General features: G+C 32.3%; 1 protein-coding gene and 1 long non-coding RNA gene across 11 annotated transcripts; both read left to right on the top strand.

Annotated features, from left to right (window-relative positions):
* The first annotated feature begins 5,468 nt into the window (after window positions 1-5,468).
* Window positions 5,469-9,391, top strand: LOC103496977 (uncharacterized). Of its 5 annotated transcripts, XR_007820870.1 has the most exons (8): window positions 5,485-5,748; window positions 6,257-6,334; window positions 6,620-6,835; window positions 7,583-7,646; window positions 7,790-7,866; window positions 8,061-8,101; window positions 8,640-8,699; window positions 8,903-9,391. It is a non-coding gene; the product is annotated as an uncharacterized LOC103496977 (long non-coding RNA). The 5 variants fall into 5 exon arrangements; XR_539303.3 differs by having other exon boundaries at window positions 5,479-5,748; window positions 8,640-9,391; XR_007820871.1 differs by having other exon boundaries at window positions 7,543-7,646; window positions 8,640-9,391.
* Window positions 9,392-11,768: 2,377 nt separating this feature from the next.
* Window positions 11,769-21,508, top strand: LOC103496978 (vesicle-associated membrane protein 721-like). 6 transcript variants are annotated; one of them, XM_051084943.1, is made up of 7 exons: window positions 11,769-12,134; window positions 13,449-13,590; window positions 13,701-13,821; window positions 13,915-13,977; window positions 14,817-14,931; window positions 16,145-16,244; window positions 21,126-21,508. In XM_051084943.1, the coding sequence occupies exons 1-7, from the start codon at window positions 11,945-11,947 to the stop codon at window positions 21,157-21,159; spliced, it is 765 nt and encodes a 254-aa protein (XP_050940900.1). In that variant the 5' UTR covers window positions 11,769-11,944; the 3' UTR covers window positions 21,160-21,508. The 6 variants fall into 6 exon arrangements, 4 of the variants coding, with proteins under 4 accessions (XP_050940900.1, XP_008457254.1, XP_050940901.1 ...); XM_051084944.1 differs by lacking the exon at window positions 16,145-16,244 and having other exon boundaries at window positions 11,773-12,134; window positions 21,126-21,273; XM_008459033.2 differs by lacking the exon at window positions 14,817-14,931 and having other exon boundaries at window positions 11,775-12,134; window positions 21,126-21,372.
* The last annotated feature ends 570 nt before the right edge of the window (window positions 21,509-22,078 follow it).

Genomic DNA, 22,078 nt, shown 5'->3' with positions numbered 1-22,078 from the left:
TAGAAGGAGGTTGCAGTGCTCGAGCCCCTACTGAAGAAATCCCGCGCTGCAGCAATTTCTTGGTCTAAGACGTCCCTTGAGGAAAATAATTTAATTTAGACCCAAATTAATTTAACTATCGTCCGAGCATGGAGTCTTACCGGAAAAACCACAATAATTAATTAGATTACCAAAATTTAGGTGGATGGAGCCAAATTAGTCCTGGCGGCTCGGCTGGAAGAAGACAGGACCGGCTCGGCTTGGGCAGACGCGGCTCGGCTCGGTACAGGAATTACGCGTGCGGCTCGGCTTGCAACAGGGGGAGACGCGGCTCGGCTTGCAACAGGGGAGACGCGGCTCGGCTACACAGAAGCGCGCGGCGCGGCTTCACACGCGGGCGCGGCTCACGCACGGATGCACGCGGGCGCGGGTCGGGTTCCGGAAGGTGGCGCGCGTCGGTTCGGGTCGCGGGGCGGGTCTTCGGTCGGACCTTTGCGCGCGAGGCTTCGGCTTCCGGATTTCGGGTGGCGCGGCGGCTGCTGGTGGTCCGGCTACCGCGGCTTCGCTCGGCGACGGCTACAGACTGGCGTTTCGGCTGCGCTTGCGTCGGATCGAAGCGGCGCGACTCGGCTGGCTGACGGGTTGGCTGCGGACGCGCGGAGGCGGCTTCGACTCGGCTTCGGCGTGCGAGAGACGGCTGCTCCGACGGACGCTCGGCTGCGCAGATCGGCTTGGACGATTCTCCCGGCGCGGCTGGAAGCTCGGCGACGGCTCGGTTGCGACTGCGGCTCGGCTGCGCTGCTGAACAGAGAGGGGTGCTTGGCGGCTCGGGTTCGCGGCGGCGGCGGCGTGCGGCGGCTAGGGTTTCAATAAGAAATTTTTCCCTTTTTTTTTTTTTTTTTTTTCCTTTCCCCTCTTTCTTTCTTTGAAAATTTTTCCTCTTCCTCTTTACGCACGAGTCCCAAGGCCTTTTTTTTTTTTTTTAAAAGAAGATTGGCTCCTTTCTTTTCTTTTTTAAAAAAACCCAAAACAACCCCTTCTCTCTCTCTCTCCAAATCTCACCAAAACAACCAACTTTAGTTAATAAGGGCTTCCCCTAATTATTTCCAACAAAATAAATATAAAATAATAAGATAAATGAATAAATGGAAGAAGATACTTATTATCCTAAACAAATGAGGATTCCCAACCTTAATTACTCAAGAAAATCCAAATGGTAAGGTTCTTCCAATAAATCTAAAATTTCCCTAACCACACTTAACATCAATGACAATGGACAAAACCCAAAAGAGATAACAAATTGTTGGGCGTTACATAACGTGTGCATCACATGCGAAAATCCCACACAAAAAAAATATAGTTTTAATTTAATTTTATAAAATTGAACAAGTTATTTCAATATTTTCATATTTATATCTTTTTTATATTCACATCATAATGTGTGGAAAATGAATAGTAAATTTAGAAATATCATAATATACTATCTCAAAATATTTATTTTTATTTTAATCATAATTTGAAATGAAATTATACTTTTTTAATGCAAATGTGGAATTGAATACTTCAACCATATAGACATGCACCATTACTATAAAAACAAAGGATTCAATAAAATAAATATCATGATTATATATATATATATTTTTTTGCTAAAACATGTCATTAGGTAAATCATTAATTAGTACTTGAACAACTTAATTCTTATTATATCATAGTATTTTTTAATGATTTTATAGGTAAAAAATTAAAGAAAATAATTTAATATTTTTTATGCTTTATACATTTTATTACATTTATATATATATATACTTAATAAATTCCAACAATATTTATATTGTTTGAACAAAAATCAAAATATAAGTCACTCAACCATTTCATTAATAAAATAGCTTTAATAAAAAAAATGAATGAAGAAAAAAACATGAGCAAAATTCTCATGATTATTAAAATAAAGATTCTCAATGTTACATGATTTAAACATAAAAAGCATAAACACACACATATATATATTTGTTAACATTTGTTGTGTACTAAAAAAAACTTATGTATGAAGGAATATATACAAGCATACTTGTATAAAAAAATTAGTAGAGAATAGAAAATCATGATTTGATTTCTTCTTCATCCTTAGCATTTTGGGGTGACTTGTGAACATAAATGGAAAAAACTGAGATATTTATACCCAAAAATTTGAAAATGAAGAATTTGAAAGATTGAAAGAGATACAGAAAAGTTAATATAAGATAAGGAAATGTGAATAGTTGGGAGATAGAAATTAAGGGAGAGAGGAATATGAATGGATTTGGATAAATTTAAATGACATAATTAATTGGAGAGAAAATTTTTAAATTTTGAGAAAAGTTATAATAAAGAGATGAAAATTAAAAAAAAAACGTTAAAAAAATATTTTCACTAAAGCAAACATTAAAAGTAATAATGAAAATGACCACAAACATTAAATCTATATGAATGACAAAATTGTCACTAAAGTAGGACTAAAATAAGATACAATAGAAAGATAAACTGAGGCTAAAAAATTTCTCCACTTCATCCTTTTATATATACTATAGATATAAATTAATTATATAACAATAAGTGCTTTGATTTAGTGTTTTGAATTAAGTGTACAAAAATTCTTTCTTATGATGTATTTAGCTTATTTTAAATAATAATCACAATAAACTAATGAACTTTTTAAAGTTTTACAAATTCTTTAAAAAATTTATTTTGTAGTACATTATCATCAACACAATACATGATTGTAGTCTTGACTTTTCGAGAAAATAACAATCTTATTTTTACCTTCTTACCATTTTAAAATGTTTTAGGTAGATAATTAGTATCTACCATTTTTATAAAAAATTAAAGTTGATATAAGTTGATAAGTTGTTTGTACACATTTATGTTTATAAGTTTATGGTTAATTTAAAACTTGAGAATGAATAAGTTTAGAAGTCTCTTTGTCTTCGAAAAAATTTAAGATAATGGTTACAAATATTTAAATTCTGATAAATATTATTTATTACTCCTTTCAAATTTCATCAACCATACAAAAAAAAAAAGTAACATATCTTTATTGTAGCATTTGCATTTTCTATAAATAGTGATATGTGTTTGGTAAGTAAATTAATTTTCCATTTCTATGCTAAATTGGTTTATTTGTGTTCACACGAGATTTTCGGAAAAAATTGGTTCGTGGAGTTGAACTTGCGTTGATGTTGTATTTATGTTGATTTGATGCGATGTAGTTCGATTTCTAGAATTTGATCATCCGATTCTCTTTTGGCTGAATGCTTACGCTTGATGCTTAAGGTGGTCGACTTCATAGAGTGGTCGACTTCAGAGTTGGGAAATTCTCTTTGGACCTTATGCAGTCAAAATTTTACCACCTCCCCACAAATAAAAAGAACTCCTCTATTTATAGAGTTCACTAGTGGACTTTTATGGACTTCGGCTTGGCTTGGTCCACGAACCATACCCATGGGCTCAATCACATGGATTTGGGCCATATTTAATTTTGGGCTAAATTAAGCTCAATTGAATTTTAGACTAAGTAAATAATATTTAATTAAACCAAAATAATTAATTTGATTCAATTGTGATAATAAAGACACATGACATCATTAGAATTATTCAATTTGTCCTTAAATTTAATTTAGGACACATGTCAACTTTTAGTTAATCCCAAATACAATTATTTTAGTAAATGACGTGACAATTTGTAATTGGTTCCAAAATTTCTTATTCTTGTATATATCAATCCTTTAAACTTTTTCTAATAAAAAAAAATTCATGTGTTAGATGAATTTTAGATTTATCATAGCTTATTTAATTTTTATTTAAATTATTGCTAATACATCATGGTAAGTTTGTAGATTTGATGGTGAACATGCATTTGTATTATGTCAATCATTATTTATTTAAATTTATTTAAACTATTATATAGTTACTAATACATTGTGATAAATTTGCAAGTTTGATGATTAACTAATAGAAGATTTTGAATCTTTTCAAAATACTTGGATTTTCGAAGGAAGGTGAGAGATATAAAACAAAAAATGAAGAAGTTTAGAGGTGTTGAAAGTTATTGTAATTATTGTAATTAAGCTCCTACTATTCCGACTGTTTTTTTCTTGTAAACTATCGATCCTAATTCTCTTGCAGTTAGCATCAAGCAAATGGTATCATAGCCTTCATTAAAAGTTCAATTTCTTTTCTATTCGTTTTCATATTTGATTTTCGTTTTCATATTTGATTTCTACTTTCCTACAAGGATGCTCAATGATATGGGAAATCTCTTATTCTTTCTTTTGAGGAATAAAGCATACTTTTTCTCACTGTTTTCCTCTATTAATAATCAATACATATATACAAAATCCAAACTTTAGTTTCAAAAACTTATAGATTTTTGTCTATTTGGATGCTCACTATTAATTTCACAACATTTTGTAAGTTAGACTTAAATTTGAGTTTGTGCGATTTATTAATTTAATTTTATTGATTTTTGTGGTTTTCAGTGCAACCCAATTTTATAAAGACGTTTAACAAAGGCTCAAGGACAAACAATACTCTATGTTAAAATTTATCTTTCTACTAGACAATAATTATAAGTTGCAATTGTACTTTATAGAGTGATCTTAATGAAAACAATAAAACATTTGTTAAATTCAAATGTTGAAAATTTGACAAAAAAAATTGTACATAACAAGGTTACTCATTTAGTAAGACTAAAGTGAGTTCATCTCAATTATTTACTCTCTCTTTTGAGATTTTTTTTCAAGCTGTTATTTGGTTCAATATCATGTACTAAGAGATCTATTTTTTTTTCAAACTGTTATTTGGTTGTTTAAGAATGTGAGCCAAATATAAAAGATCATAAAAAAAATAGTTGGAATATTGGGTAGCCAAATCTAAACGAACGTGTATCAAATCTAATCTTAAAAAAAAAACGTTTAGGTTTTACTATCTAAATTTAAACGATTGTGTATTTTGAATAGCCAAATTTAAACGATCGTATACCAAAGAATCTTGAAAAAAAATTGTTCAAATTTGGCTAAATTTAAATGATCATATACCAAATATAAACGATTGTGTACCAAATCTAAGTGATCGTGCACCAAATATCAACAATCATGTTTCAAAAAATCTTGAAGAAAAAAATCGCTATCCAAATTTAAACTATCAAATCTAAACGATCATGTACAAAAAAAACTTAAAAAAGTTGTTTAGATTTGACTATCCAAATTTAAACGATCATGTATTAAAGAATAGTCAAATCTAAACGATCATTTATCAAATCACTACAAGAAAAGTGACTTTCTATCACACTTCATTGCAAGAAAAATTGAGAGGAGAGAAGAAACAATTGTCATAATACATCAAAAAACGCTTTTTTGGCGGGAAAAGACGTTGTTTTCAGAATTTCTTTTTCGTGACAGTTATTTGGTGTCATAAAAGGGTTTAGGATTTATTAAAATAAAAAATTCCCTAATTTATTATCCTCCCATTTGTGTCCCTCGTCTCCTTCCATCTTCTTCGTCCGGTAACTCATCCACTACTCTTCCGCCCACGCGGTCAAACTTTCGCCCCGATTTCTCTTCCGCCAACGGTCGGAGTTTCGCGCGCCCATCCTCGATTTCTCTTCCGCCCCGATCTCTCTTCCACCCACGGTTGGAGTTCCGCGCGCCCAGCCCCGATTTCTCTTCCGCCCACAGTCGGAGTTTCGCGCGCCCAGGAACTTCTGCCCCGATTTCGTCAGGCTGCTAGAAGGTATACACTCTTGTTTCCTCAAAGAAATTCTGTTCATTTGTCCTAGTCTTCCGGACTTCACGTTAATGGGTTAATGTGTTGTTTCTAATGTTCAACAAAGCATCTGTGTCCATTTAAATGTTGCAGTGACGTTTATGTAATATTCATTCTTCTATAAATGCTATCTGAAACATAATGAGTGTAGGATTTAAATTCACTGAAGATATTTGAATATTGGTACGAATACTATTGACGAAGAAGAGTTTATTTACAAAAGATCGTTGTGTAAGGTCATGCTGTGTGTTTCTTTCGATTGTGTTGAGGGTTTTGGGGAAGAACTCTATTGGATATGTTGTGGTATTGCCTAGTTCCTTTACTTTGCTTGCTATTTGCACCTTGTGTGTGCTTAGTAATATCAAACTTCTTGATAATAAATTAGTATATTGATACATGATGTCCCAAAGCCAGTTTCAAATTAAAATCTTGCATTTTTCTAGTATAGAACTTAAGAGTGGAAGTTGTTGAGCAGGTTGAGAAGTTGCTAGACGACAAACTTAAGCTAGGAATTGTTTCTAGACATGTATGGGCAGGAAACTTATGATGAAAGGTATGAGAATTTTTTTACTTTACCATCATTCTCAATTCATTAACAAAGTAAATGATTGGTAGAAAATTTTTGGTTTGAAATGTATCACCGTCTGAATAATTCCACAATATCGTTTTATGGAACTGGATCCAAGTATCTGATGAGTATTGAGACTTTGTTGGTAAGTAGGCTTGAACACATAGAAGAGATGTACAAGATAATTGGCACAAAGAATCCCTTCCATTGGAATCTAATTTTCAGAAGAAAGCTTGAAGATATAAATTCTCTTATTTTCTTTATTTGTAGCCAAAAATCTCCATCTAAAGACAAGAATATGAAGTGTGGATAGCAACAATATCATTCGTTGGAAATCTCTCCATCTGGCCAATTTTCTCAAACCTGTCATTCCTGAAGATGAGAATGCATCAGAATTTTCAGTTTCTCCTGATGGACATATCCTTAGCAAAGAGCATTGGAGAACACAAATAATATTTTACTTCATTGAAAATTTGCAATTTCTCTGTAAGGCAACTTTCTTTATAAATTCAACATCTCTTGTATGGTACTTCTCTCCTCTCTCTTGTATGATACTTCTCTCCTCTAGCCTGAGTGTGACGTGATTTTAAAATTTTGGGTTAACTTATTGTGTGTCTTGAACAATTGATGAGACCTAGTTGTGCTTCTTTCGATTTAAGTGCTTTTTTCATACATATATTGATATATAAAGTCCAAGACCTAAATGTGCTTTGACAAGTTTATTGTGTTCATGGATTTGACTTGATTTGGTTATTGCAGGAAAGGTCATAGCATGGTGCTGTTATTGAACTTTTCACTTTTTAGAACATAATGTTCCAATGTTTTGGTTTATGTTGAGTACTGGGTAGCTCTATTATGTTAATCTAATTATCTTTTTTCTTTTGTGTTTGTTGTTTATGAGGCGAGTTTTGTCTGACTGCAAAATGATCTAATGAAAAACGCTGTCAAATGTTTTATAGCAACGTATATAAGCTATATTTTCATACTCTACGATAACACTCATTATAGTTTCAGAAAAGCGCAATAAAAAGCTCAGACTTTTAATTACATGGGTTGTCAGGACTATGGAAAAATGCTATAAAAAGTCTGTTATAACCTTTTTCGTTAGCTATTGTATATGTTATTTCTTGTAGTGTGGTGTGAAGCTATTCCTAGATACGTTGCTAATATGCCATTTTTTATTTTGCCATTAGCTGGATAATTAAACCTTATTTGTCTTGCTGCTACTCCCAGGCAGGGGTTTAAGTCTAACATGGAGTAACGATGTAGAACGTATATTTTCAGGGAGCAGTGATGGGTATGTACATGTACCACCAATTGTTACTTGCAATTGTTAATTACTATGAACATGATCTTCTCCAATTTCGTTGCTAAATTATAGTTACTCCACGTTTGTGCGTTCCTCACCCTGCTTGCCCTAATTTTGTTGCTAAATTACAGTTACTCTTACTTGTCTTTTGCCAAATGCATAATCAAGATCACCATGGTGAGGATTATTCATAGTCCTCTGCACTAAGGTGAGGATTATTCATAGATCACCATGTTCTTATATCTATTCATTTCTTACAATTTTTTTTTGTTTGTTTCCCTTTTAGCTTCATTGCCCATATGAATTGAATTTGATAAGATATGTATTTATGCTGTTGGGTAAGAAGTAACAAGATTGTCCCTGACTCTGTTATTGTTTTTTGTTGGTGTACTGTATTGATAGGGATGTGTGCTTCAAACTTGGAGTCTTCATCCAAAGATAAGGTGAGAAGGAAACTTTTGGCCACTACTCATTAGGTTCAAATTTGGATATGTCACATTTAGTTAGCCTTTTACTTCTATATGAGATTGACAAGCTAGAATTATGAAATACCAATCGAAATTGACTTTAATCTAGTGAACTAATTTTGGCATAATATCTGAGATGAAGGTTTTTTTTTTCACATTACTCTACTGCTAGAGTATAAACAAATATGATGCAGTTGCTGCTAGTGTTCCTCATGATGAAGGGACACTATTCTTATATTATTGGGATTTTGATTGATATTATTTTTTGGATGAAATTGATGAGGATAGTTTTGAGTCCAATGATTTTTTTAGAATGATGAGGATATTTTTGGATAAATTTGCTCTTTATGAATGCTATATGATGATAATATTGGCTCATTCTTAAAAAGTGTTACCTAAAAGCTTTTAAGGATAGTTATATGATGATAATATTAACTAGTCTTAAAAAGTTTGGTTTTTATCAGAAATCTTAAATTTTGTTTGCCACCTGAATATTTTGTTCGTCTTTTGTCAGGGGGTTCTTTCATGGTTACTCATTTATTACGGTTCTCATGATCCTAAATCATGCCCTCAGGTATTAAACAATTGCACACTTAGAGATATTAGCATCAATAGTAGATTTTATCTTAGGCTGACTTTATGGAAGTCTTTGTTATTCAGTCAATTAAGTCTTGTGGGTTTGTAGTGTGAAAATATACACTACAAAAATAGCACCAAGCCTATTTTCTTAATTTTCTTATATCTAGAAAAATATGGTGACAACATTTGTTTTACCAGTGGCATTGCTGGATCTATGATGTTGAAGTATGTAGATAATATTGTGAAGGTATTGCTTATTAGAACTACAAGGCCTTAATTCATTTGATGAATTTATTTGTACCTTTAAGGTCCTACTGCTTAAAGTTGTTATATTGCAATCCTACTACAATCATCATCAAATGTGTATGTGATGTGTTGTGTATGTGCCGTGTTGTTGAAGTGTGTTATATATGTGTTATGTTGTTGATGCGTAGAGTCTTACTCTAAAATTTCTTTTGCAAGAATCCTTTGGAGCAATGAAGTCATATTTGCGACAATTCATTGATGTATTAACCTTTTTGTAGGTTTGGTAGCAAAATTTTAGTTCAATTGTACTTATTTAAATAGCTTGTTTGTACCAAAACATATATGTTCATTGCTTCATTGTACAAACACTTTATCAACAACTGTACAGATATTAGAAATTGTATGTTGTATATATATTAAAGTGTTCACTATTTCTTTCCATATGGGTGTGTTGTATAGTACTTTGTGATTGTATTGGTTTGTGTAATGGCAAGGTGGCAAGAAAAACAGGGATTTGGTAAAAAACGGGCAAGAAAAACAGAGACTGAAAATACAATTATGACATTTCAATCTAAAAAAAACTATCATCGAAAACGTTTTCTTGACAGTTAATTAAAGTCATGGTAGGTGAAATGATGACAGTTAATAAATGTCATAAATGATAAATAATGACATTTAATTCTGTCAAACAAGATTAATAATGACATTTATTCACTGTTATAAAATATAAACAATGACAGTTACTATTTATCATAAATATAAGTAATGACAATTATTATCTGTTATCAAATCTAAATAATGACAGTTATAATCTGTCATAAAATAATAGATTCGTGACATTTATTCTCTGTCACAAAACTGTCATAAAATACTTTCCACGACTGCCGCATCAATGACTGCAAAAAACTGTCACGAAATCTTTCTATGACATTATTTAACTGTCATCGTAGACCTTTTTTCTACTGGTGAATATATTATGCGTGTTGGGTCTCAATTCATCACGAGACATTTTTCATTGTAGGCCTGTGGGTTTTTTTTATTTTTCAAAATTGTTCCGTATAGTGTAAATATTTTGCTGCTTTGTTATATTTTTTAAAATACCCCTATATGTATATAATTACGAAAGAAAGTAAATATAGATAATTTCAAAAGAAAGGTCTTGAGATATGCAACGCATGTCTGTATACTTATGTATTATTAATATTTAATCAATTTCGAATATAAATTAACTTAAAAAGAATAAATTTATGGGGTCTTTTCAAAAATATAAAAATGCGACAAAGTATTTACATTATATAGAACAATTGCGAAAATGGAAAAAGGCCAGAGGCCTCCCGTTTAAAATACCAAAAATGCCCCGTCAACAATTCGCATAATATATTTGGTAACGCAATTTGGTATACGATCGTTTAATTAATTAGGTACACGATCGTTTAGATTTGTTTACACAATCATTTAGATTTGGCAACCCCAAATCTAAACCATTTTTTTTTTAAATTTTGGTATACGATCGTTTAGATTTGGCTACACGATCGTTTACATTTCTATAGGATCGTTTAGATTTGGCTATACGATCAGATTTGGGGTTCCAAATCTAAATTTTTTTTCAAAATTTGGTATACTTTTAGATTAGCCAAATCTAAACGACTTTTTTTCTTCAAATTTTGGTATAAACGATTTTTTTCAATATTGTTTATACACGATTTTTTAATTTTGGTTACTCTAATTTAAATCCCTAACCAATTTTTTCAATATTTTTTATACACCACATGTGTAAAAAAGAAAAAAAAACGATTTTTTTCAATATTCTTTGTACATAATCTTTTAGTTTTTTGTTACTCTAGTTTAAATGTCTAACCAATTTTTTTTAAGATTCTTTATACACCATCTATTTAAAAAAAGAAAAGAAGAAAGACGATACAATCAAAAAAAAGAAAAAGAAGAAACAGGAATAAAAAGAAATAGATTTGGTTACCTAAATCTAAAAGAAAGATGGAAGAGATCGGAAGGGCAAATCTGAAATATTTTAAAAATGGCTAAATTGATGGGCTTTGTAATATTTTAGTAGTTTGTTATATTTAGGAAAGTTTTCCTAAATTTATTTTAGAGTATATAAACTAACTTTAATACTTATTTAAAAGATAAGGATCAAAATAATATTTTAATCTAAATTACAATTAAGTAAAAAGATTTTTAGAAGTTTCCATATTTGGTACAATTAAACTATACTCATCTTTCTACTACCTCTTGAATTCAATAAAAAAAATACGACCAACTACGATGGAAATTTTAAATTGATTGCACAAAGATAAATGTAATGTAATATATCTGGTTTTGTTGATATATTAGTACTTTCACATATGTGACAAGGTTGAATCGAAATTTCTATTATATTCTAAAAAATCCACAAAACATAATAAGGTAGGCAACAAAATACCACTAATAATTACGATAATGAATATTGTATTAAAAAATTCGTACCGTTAGAAAAATGTCCAACTATTTACAAAGGTAGGAAAAAAACTCTGACAAATATTAATAAACTTTTATCAATCTTTATCAATAATAAACATATATCGAGAAATAGATTTGTATTGGCATTTAATATGAAGATGATTCTTAAGGATAGGTGGAGAAATATACATTAAGAAAATTTAATTCTTTAGAAGCTTCGTGGAAAGAAAATAAAGAAAAAATGAGTTTAGAAGCGTTAGGAAAAAATCAGCGCAGACAGGAGAGACCAGGTCAGGTTCAAATTTAAATATTTTAAAAAATGTCCGTAGAAAAAAAGGAACGGACTCCGTAATAGAACGCGCCAAATCAAACACATTATTCAACCCCTCCTTCTCCATTGACTTCATTTCCCCCGCCCAATTGCTAGTTTCATTTCTTCTTCTTCTTCTTCTTCTTCTTCAACTTCCCCTTTCATTTCAGCTCAACAACTCACAATCCATATTCTCTCTCTCCAACCGCACTTCTTCTGCTTCTTCAATCATGGCGCAGAAATCTTTGATTTACAGTTTCGTTGCTCGAGGAACTGTGATTCTCGCCGAGCACTCCGATTTCACCGGTAACTTCACTAATATCGCTTTTCAATGCCTCCAACGACTTCCTGCTTCGAACAACAGGTTCACTTATACCTGCGATGGCCATACTTTCAATTACCTTCTCAACGATGGATTCAGTATGTTTCCTTCACTGTTCGTCTTTTTAATTTCTGTTCTAGATTGTTTTTGTTTCACCGATTCATATGATTATGGATGCGGATTGAGGGTTGAGTGGTTATTTCTTTGACGATTTGATCGTTGATATGTTTAATAGCTGAGGAAACTGAGTCAACTGACAATAACCTCTGCTTTTATTCCCATGATCGTGTATATATATATTTTAATATTTATGAGCCTGAAGAAGTTTTTGAGGTTGCTGTCAATTAATTAAATATTGTCATGTGTTGTTTGATTTGTGAACAAGAACTCTTGATGGTTGGTCTCAGAATATTTGGACAAATTGAGTGTTGAGGATCTAACATTGGACCAGGGCAATTATGTTGGAACAAAGACTATATTCATAGGACCAATTATTTCCTTTTGTGTGAACCCTATGCAAAATTAATTCGCTTGAGACAATAATAATAGACAAATATGAGACATGAAAATTTAATATGGAAAAACATTTTCAAGGTGACGACGAAAAAGACAAGGGCAGAGTAAAAGTTTCCACTGTAATTAATACTAGGCAACAACAAATTTTCCCTAACCACGAGATATATATATCAATGATAGATCTGAAATGGTTATATTTTATATCTCCTGATAACAAATTTTAAAAACACTACTCAAAAGTGACGTCAATCATCCACTGTTGTAATTTGGCGGTAGTTGTACAAAGGGAACCTCTACTCAGATTGAAAATACTAAAGTCAAGAACACCGTCAAAATTTTATCTCAACCGTACCAAATCGATCTCCAAAATTGCTCAAAATACGTTATTGTACGAAATCCTCCTTTTCTGTATTTGTTTTTTCTTTTTCTCACTGCTATCACTCTCAAGTTTCTGGGTAAGTGTGGTCAGACTGGTCGCTGTGATGTTTTAATATGAAAACCTAGTGGTACGGTCCACATATTTGGGCCTTTATGGAAATTTCACTTAGAAAAGAGATCCAATAAAATTGGTTCCTTTGATTGACCCTGATTTTTGGGGGACTGGACCAGAGTAATAGGCAAACACACAACTAGATTTATATTATAATTTATTGGTTTTGAATATTAATGCTTTGAGTGACATTCCTAAATTTAGATCCCGTTCAATATCTCTATGTTTTGTAAAAGATTTATTAGCTACCGCTGGTTTGGTTGGTTTAAGCATATGGCTTTAATATTGTTGATGCTGTGTACTTCTATCCTATTGTGTGAAAAAATTTGTCACCTACAATGGTTCTACATTTACATACTTTAAGTTCTAAAATAATTACTGTTTCTTGTTTAATTTGGTGCTACAGCATATTGTGTAGTTGCAGTTGAGGCTGCAGGAAGACAAGTTCCAATGGCGTGTCTTGAGCGAATAAAAGAAAACTTCGATAGAACATATGGTGGAGGAAAAGCATCAGTTGCTGTTGCCAAGAGTCTGAACAAGGAATTTGGGTAACACATATTGTCATGATCACTTGCCTATTTTAGATGTGCTTTTGGATCATAATGGAAATCAAAGTTACATGACTTATTAAACAATAATAATGTTATGTTGCATGCAGACCTAAAATGAAGGGTCATATGCAATACTGTGTAGATCATCCTGAAGAAAGCAGTAAGCTAATGCAAGTGAAGGCTCAGGTTTCTGATGTAAAAGCTGTAATGATAGAGAACATTGACAAGGTAAAAAGGGGAACGGTAGATTCTGATCAGTTTATGCATTGTTGTAATGTTTATATGATACAAATTCGCAGTGGATTGCTTCATTTCTTACAGATTTTGGAACGAGGTACTAAGATCGAAGACTTGGTAGATAAGACCGAGAATCTTCGTTCACAGGTTAGTCTCTTAAAAATTTTACATACAGTTGAAGTTAAAATTAAATGCGTAAAGCCAAATTTGCCAATGCTTCTAAATATTTGTATCGGTTATTGGAGGATTTTGTTTTTTTGGCTTTTAAGTTCTAAAAGGTATGTTTGTTTCTCCTTAAATTCTCAATTCTGCAGAGTAGTTTTCACACATTTGTAAGAAACACTTCCATTTTTAACCAATGTCATAAATTTTTAACTGCATTTTGCTGGTTTTTAAATCTTAGCTTAGTTTTATTGAAAAACATGTTTTAAATAAATAAGTTATATGTGAATTAATTTATGAGAGTTGAAAAAAGTTAAAGGATGTGAGTTAAAATGTTAGAATTAATTTAGTAAGAGTTTCATATTAAGTGTACGATTTAAACTGTTGTGTTTAATTGTGGTACGAAGTAGATGCTCATGACAATCATATAAATAAGATTGAAATATTGTAATCTATATCGTCCAAATGTGAAGTAGAATACACAAAAATAGTTAAAGTCTTCCCGTAGGTTTTTTTTTTTTTTTTTTTTTTTAATTTGCTCTCAAATATTTTATTTGATAATTATTTATTTGGGGTGTTCGTCCCACGCTTCCAACAAAGTGGTATTAGAGCTTGAGTTTGGAGTTTAAAAAAAATTATTTTTTGTAAATGGCAAACAACAATTTAGTTTCCTTCCAAGTATCTCGACTTATGAAAGAAAATTATAATAGTTGGTGTAATCGAATGAAAGCTCTACTTGGTTCACAGATGTGTGGGTGCTTGTTAGAATCTAGAGTTGATTCAGGGATTTAGTGTTGTGTTTCCTTTATAATCTTATTGCATAGATTTGTGCAGGTGAGATATGTAAGTTAAATTCATATCGCAAACCTCTCTATGCGACGAGTCATGGTCACTGCATGGAAGATGTTCACTATGTCTCTAGGTCATATGTAGTAAAAGGTACAAGCTTTTGTACTCGCGTAGTTACTAAATCCTCGTTGAGTACAAGTTTTCTTATTGCTTGCCCAAAGTGTAATGAATCGATAGTTTTCCTGGGTAAGCCAGGGTCGAAATAGGGAATTGCTATCAGATCTTAGTTATAAAGCTCACTTCTTCATCTAGGCAGTATACAATATCGATACAGTATAAAGTAAATGTGTGTCTAGGTGCTAATCCTAATATCTTATAGCTTCTGTAAAAGGTGGTAAGAATGATGAGAAGATGAGGAATGAACTAACTTGTATTAAGGAAATTAAAAGTGAAGGAATGTTTCCGCGTTGTTAGACGATTAAGCCATGCGGTAACCTTGATGCGATAGAGAGATCAATTAACTACCTTCTAATTAAGGCGAACACCTCTCAATGCCTTGAACGCCACACTTGCTCACCTCCCGGGATGCAAAGATAATGCTTAGTTAAGCGATAGCTATTTAGAAGTTACTACTTATAAGACTTATATTACCTCTCTTCTAAGGGTGGCAACCTCTCGGCGCCAAGTCACCACACTTGTTTTCATTTTGGGATACAAGTAATGGAGGTTTAATTGCCAAGGTGGAGTTTATCTCCAAACTCCTCTTTAAGCGCGCTAGCTATATCCTTGCTACTTGCTCTCTTGAGTAGTTGACGATAAACGCTGGCCAAACGATGGACTAAAGCGCAACTAACACGATAAATCCTATAAGCTAGGCTTCTTATCAATAACTTATCACAAGCCTAAACTATTTATAACACTTTAACAAATGAAAAGTAAAGGAATGATGTATTGAAAGGGAATAAATATGCAATATATTAAAGAATGTAGGCCTTCAGCCACTATACAATATAAAGAACAATACATTACAATGGAATAAAAAAAATTGTTAGTAAAGAAATGACAGTCGAGCTGTAGAATGCCTAAGCATTCATTGGCTCTTTTACAAGTTGGGGGGAGGGGAGAGATGATAGTTCTCTTTCTAATCTCTCTCTGAGCTCTCACCTACTAGATTGACTGGAGAAGAGGGTGAAAATCTTTTCTAGAAGGCGTAAAGGCTAGTCCTTTCCGCCGACTCCAATGGAGTTTTCTAGGTTTTGGCCCATTCAGGCCAGACCCGGTTACTTGGTAGGGATGGAGGCCTTTATAGACTACTTTTGGCGGAAAACTTCTATTCTTTTGATCATGTCAATGCCGATTGCAGCCTTTGTCAAGTCACATCAACTCCAACTACCATTCTTGTTTGCTAGTGAATCCCGATCGCGTGATGATGTGGTTCTTCACCTAGAGATGTTATTCGCCAGGTAAGGCTCCTATCGCGTAGCTTTTGCACTTGTTCCTCTACGATTCACTATTTCTTCTTTTTTCTACAATCCTACGATAAAACACTGAAAAACAGGGTAAAACAGGGGTGGAGATTTGTGCAAGTTGTATTTTCTTATATTTATGTATTTATGATAGAAGCCATGTGTTTTGACACATTATCATGTGTTTTGGTTCCATTGTTCTATCTAAAATGCTACAATAACTTGTATTTCTAAAAATATCAGTGGGATATTGTTAATAATGATTATGAAGAACCAAAAAGTGATGTAGCTTTCAGTCAAGCTCAACGAAAAACTTTACAAAATACAAGAAAGAAAGATCAAAAGGCTCTCACCATCATTCATCAAGCCATTGATGATTCAAAATTTGAGAAAATTTCTAGAGCAACTGCTGTACATCAAGCATGACAAATTCTAGAGAATAAGTATAAAGGAGTAGATCGAGTCAAGAAGGTTTGCCTTCAAAAATTGAGAGTTGATTATGAATCATTGCATATGAAGCAGTCTGAATCAGTTTCATATTATACTTCAAGATTGCCAGTAGTAGTAAATGAAATGAAAAGATATATGGTGAGACAATAAGTGATGAGCAAGTAGTAGAAAAGATACTTCGCTCATTGGATGAAAAATTCAATTTCATCGTTGTAGCTATTGAAGAATCAAAAGATTTGAGTACAATGTCCATTGGTCAACTTATGGGTTCTTTACAAGCCCATGAATAGAAGCTTCTTAAGAAGAACAACCAGATGAGTAAGTAACTTTTTCAATTAAAGTTGAAATTGAAAGACAAGGAAGACAACCTAGTAAAAGGCAATCGAGGTCGAGGATGTGGTGACAATCGTGGACGTGGTGATTTCAGAGATGAAGGTTGAGGAAACTGCAGTCAAAGAAAATTAGATGAGAGCAATTCAAACTCAAATTCATCGAGAGGTCATGGAAGACAAAATTATTTGAGGTTAAATGGAGAAAGATCAAATAATGACAGGAGGTATTAGAAAAGATAGGTTGAATGTTATAATTGTCATAAATTCGGCCATTATTTCTAGGAATGCAGAAATAAAGTTGAAGAAAATGCAAATTATGCTACAAAAGATGAAGAAAGGGTGATTCATCATTGCTTCTAACATACAAAGGTGTGAAAACATGTGAAAACAATGCATGGTATCTCGATAGTGGTGCAAGCAATCACATGTGTGGAAGTAAATCAATATTTGTGGAGCTTGATGTATCTGTTGGTGGCGATATCATATTTGGTGATGCTAGAAAAATTCTAGTTAAAGGAAAAGGTAAAATTTTGATCAATTTAAAGAATGAGAAGCATGAGTTTATCTCTAATGTTTATTATGTGCTTGATATGAAGAACAAACATTTTGAGTTTGGGACAACTCTTAGAGAAAGACTATAATATTTTAATAAAGGATTATAATCCTTTGATAAGAGATAATCATGACAATATGATTGTTAAACGAAAAGTAGAATGCTTTTATTATTAAACATTCAAACTGATGTTGCTAAATGTTTAAACTCATATTTGAAAGATCCAAATTGGATTTGGCACTTGAGATTTGGGCATTTGAACTTTGATGGTTTGAGACTATTAGCTAGAAAGGACATGATGAAAAGGGTTGCCATATGTCAAACATCTAGATCAATTTTGCGAAGGCTGTCTTACGTCAAACAATCAAAGAAGAGTTTTCCACAAGAATCATATTTGAGAGCAAGGAGACCATTAGAGTTAGTTCACACTGATCTTTGTGGATCGATCAAACCAAGTTCTTTTGGAAGAATAATTATTTATTGATGATTTTAGCCAAAAAAACTTGGGTTTATTTTGTTAAGGAGAACCAGAAGTATTTGACATGTTCAAAAGATTTAAAGCTCTTGTTGAAAAAGAAAGTGATTATTACACAAAAGCTTTGAGATCAGACAGGAGAGGTGAATTCACTTCAAATAGATTCAAAATTGTTTACGCAGAAATGGAATTTATCGACCTATGACAGTTCCATTTACTCCTCAACAAAATGATGTTGTCGAGAGGAAGAACCAAACAATACTTAACATGACTTGAGACACGTTTAAAAGCAAGAAAATGCCAAAAAAAAAAAAATTGAGCACATGTTGTTGAATGTGTAGTGTACTTGTCAAATCGTTCCCCTACTAGAATCTTATGGAACAAAACTCCTCAACAAGCATGAAGGGAAAGAAAACCATCCGTTTCTCATTTGAGAGTATTTGGATGTATGACTTATGCTCATACACCTGATTAAAAGTGTAGTAGCTTGATGATAAAAGTGAGAAACATGTTTTTCATTGTTGGCTATGATGCAAGCTCAAAAGGCTACAAGCTTTATAATCCTATTACAAAGAAGACGATGGTAAGCAGAGATGTTGTGTTTGATGAAGAAGCACCATGGAATTGGAATGACAAACCAAAAGACTACAAATTTTTGTTTTTTCCTGATGATCATTACGAGCCAAGTGACATTGCTTCTCTATCAACACCACCAACATCGCCAATCCCTCCACAACAAAACACACCTTCATCATCTGTAAGTTCAAGTGAAAGGCCTCGTGGCATGAGAACTTTACGAGTGACATTTGTGATGAAACTGAAGAGTTAATTTGAAGTTTTAATAACCCCACTCTCTCTTTTGTCTATTTGGTGACAATGAACCTTTGAATTATGAAGAAGCTTCACACAGAATGACAAATGCAAGATTGCTATGGATGAAGAGATAAAAGCCATAAAAAAGAATGATACATGAGAACTTTCCACTCTTCCAAATAGAAAGAAAGCAGAATGTGTCAAATGAATGTTCAAGATAAAAAGAAATGAAAAGGGAGAAGTAGAGGAATACAAAGCAAGATTAGTTGCAAAAGGTTATTCTCAAAGAAAAGACATTGATTACGATGAAGTATTTGCTCTCATTGCTCGTTTGGAATCCATAAGGTTTTTAATTGCACTTGTTGCTCAAAATAATTGGAAAATCTTTCAGATGGACATCAAATCAACATTTTTTAATGGATATCTAGAAGAAGAAGTCTACTTAAAACAACCTCTTGGTTATATTGTGAAAGGCCAAGAGGATAAAGTTGTAAAATTGAAGACATTATACGAATTGAAACAAGCACCAAGAACGTGGAATAGCAGAATTCACATATATTTCCTTGATAATGGGTATTTGATGTGCCCTTATAAACATTCTCTTTATATTAAGACTAATGGTTATGAAGATACTTTGGTGGTTTGTTTGTATGTGGATGACTTAAATTTTATGTTTGAAGATCTTAAGAAGGTAATGGCCCAAGAATTTGAAATGACAGATATAGAGATAATGTCATATTATTATCTAGGCATTTAACTGAAGCAGTCAGATGGAGGTATTTTCATCTCTCAAGAACGATATATTAAAGAAATTATAGAAAAGTTCAATATGATAAATTTTAAGCTTGTCACAACTCTTATTGAAATTGAGACCAAATTGTCCAAATATGAAAAAGGAGATGTTGATCTTTTATATTTCAAAAGTTTGGTTGGGAGTTTGAGATATTTGACTTGCATATGACCAGATATTCTTTTCAGCATTGGATTGGTGAGTGGAATTATGGAATCTCCTACAACTACTCATTTGAAAGTGGTAAAGAGAATTCTTCGTTACCTCAAAGGTATACTTGACTATAGGTTATTTTATTCTTCATCTAAAGAATTCAAGCTAGCTTGAAGGTTATTGTGATAGTGACTGGGTTGAAGATATTGATGATTGAAAGAGTACTAGTGGATATGTTTTCTTCGTTGGTAATACTGCATTTACTTGGAGTTCTAAGAAGCAACCTATTGTGACATTATCCACTTTGAGGCAAAATATGTTGTTGCAGCTACAAGTGTCTGTCATGCAATTTGGTTAAGAAATTTGTTAAAGACGGTTGGAATTTAGCAAGATAATCCAACTGTGATCCATGTAGAAAATAAGTCAACAATTGTTCTAGCAAAGAATCCTGTGTTCCATGATCGTAGCAAACACATTGATACAAGATTTCGTTTCAAGAAAGGAAGTTCAAGTTGAATATGTGAAGACTGAAGATCAAATGACAAATATAATGTGTTTAACAAGTTAATAAATTTGCTTTGGAGTTTTTCAGAAAACATGTTTAAGGGAGGATGTTGAAAATTAAATATGTTTTAAATAAATAAGTTATATGTGAATTGAGTTATAAGAGTTAAAAAATTAAAGGATTTGAGTTAAAATGTTGGAGTTAATTTAGTAAGAGTTTCACATTAATTAAGTGTAGGAATTAAATTGTTGTATTAAATTGTGGTATGAATTATACTCATGACAGTCCTAAAATATTGTAATATAAATTATCAATACATAGGAAAAGAGTTAAAATCTTCAAATAAATTTTTTTATTTCATCTCAAATATTCTATTTGGAGATTATTTATTTTAAGTGTTCATCACAAGCTTTAAAAAATTATTAGCTTCCAACATTCATATAAATTTATGGCTTGATTTTTGAAAACATCAATTAAAAAATATAAGCTAAACAAGAAATTTATGGATGGAAAACATGTTTCCAAGGTAAAATCGATGGCCTATACACTTGAATTCATATATTCTTTTAAATATATGTCTCTATTTTCTTTTCAACTGCTATAGTTAGTATATTTCAACCTCCAACCGCCAACCTCCAACCTCCAACCTCCAACCTCCAACCTCCAACCTCCAACCTCCAACCTTGTCTTGTTTATTTTATCAATGTTGTTGGCTCCATATACTTTTATACTTTTGCTTGAGTGGTTGTCATGATGTCACTTGTATCATCATGAGAAGAACTTAGTTACTGTTTGAATTTATGTTAGGCTAAAGAATTCCAGACAAATGGGAACCAAATAAAGAAGAAGATGTGGTACCAAAATATGAAGATAAAATTGATAGTGTTCGCTATCCTCATTATCTTGGCTTTGATCATCGTTTTGTCCATTTGCCGTGGTTTTAACTGCTAAAACCCTATGACCACCATGCTCTAAACATTCAAAATTATTATTGTCCCAAATGCCATAATTGCATGCTGCCTTTGCTGTTTATGGCTGAGGGCTTTTGTTTTTTCAGGTCTATTTTATTATTGTATAGTTGCTTTAATTTGGATTGATTTAATGGCTTCGTGTTTATGGTTAAAGTATATAGCTACACAATTTGTAAGAATAGAATTTTATAAAGTAGATGATGATCAATAATTTTATTATATCAAAGTCCGCCCATATTGAGTCAACGACTAATAAAATTTGGCGATAAGGGGAAAATAATAATAGTAGATTAGTAGTATATTGTGTTCTTTGTGTCGTATATTTTTAATTTTTAGTGATTGAAAATTTTGTAAGTAAAAAACTAAAATTGAAAATATTGATAACAATGAACATATGTGAAATATTGGTGTTTGAAATAATGTATTTTATCCTTTGTTTCATTACTACTGAAGGTAAGATGAGATGGCCCATTGCCTCGTCTCTCTCTTCTTCTTCTTCTTCTTCTTCTCTTCTTCCTTTTTTTTTTTATTTTTTTTTTCAATTTATACCCATGCTTTCAAAGTTGAAATTCCAAACTGATAATTTTATCTCTTTGTAAGTTTATCAATTCACGCTCTCTTTTATATTTATCTCTACCGGGCAAAACTTATAATTTAAATTGATTAAACTCTTAAATTTTGATAAGATACGTAATTAATCTTTTTTTTTAAAAGGCCTTATTGAATATAATTTAGGGTGGATGGATTTGAATCCAAGGCCTTTTGTCCTCAGAAACAAACAGATGTCAT

This window comes from Cucumis melo, chromosome 5, assembly GCF_025177605.1.
Source record: "Cucumis melo cultivar AY chromosome 5, USDA_Cmelo_AY_1.0, whole genome shotgun sequence".
NCBI lineage: Eukaryota > Viridiplantae > Streptophyta > Magnoliopsida > Cucurbitales > Cucurbitaceae > Cucumis > Cucumis melo.
Note: the sequence above shows the minus strand (reverse complement) of the source record. Positions and strands in the feature narration are given on the sequence as shown.

Coding starts and splice junctions, on each gene's coding strand:
- LOC103496978 (XM_051084943.1), top strand. CDS start 11,945: ATGGCGCAGAAATCTTTGATTTACAGTTTCGTTGCTCGAGGAACTGTG. Junction 13,822..13,914: donor TGATAGAGAACATTGACAAG/GTAAAAAGGGGA, acceptor CATTTCTTACAG/ATTTTGGAACGAGGTACTAA. Junction 14,932..16,144: donor TAGGTCATATGTAGTAAAAG/GTACAAGCTTTT, acceptor TGCCGATTGCAG/CCTTTGTCAAGTCACATCAA.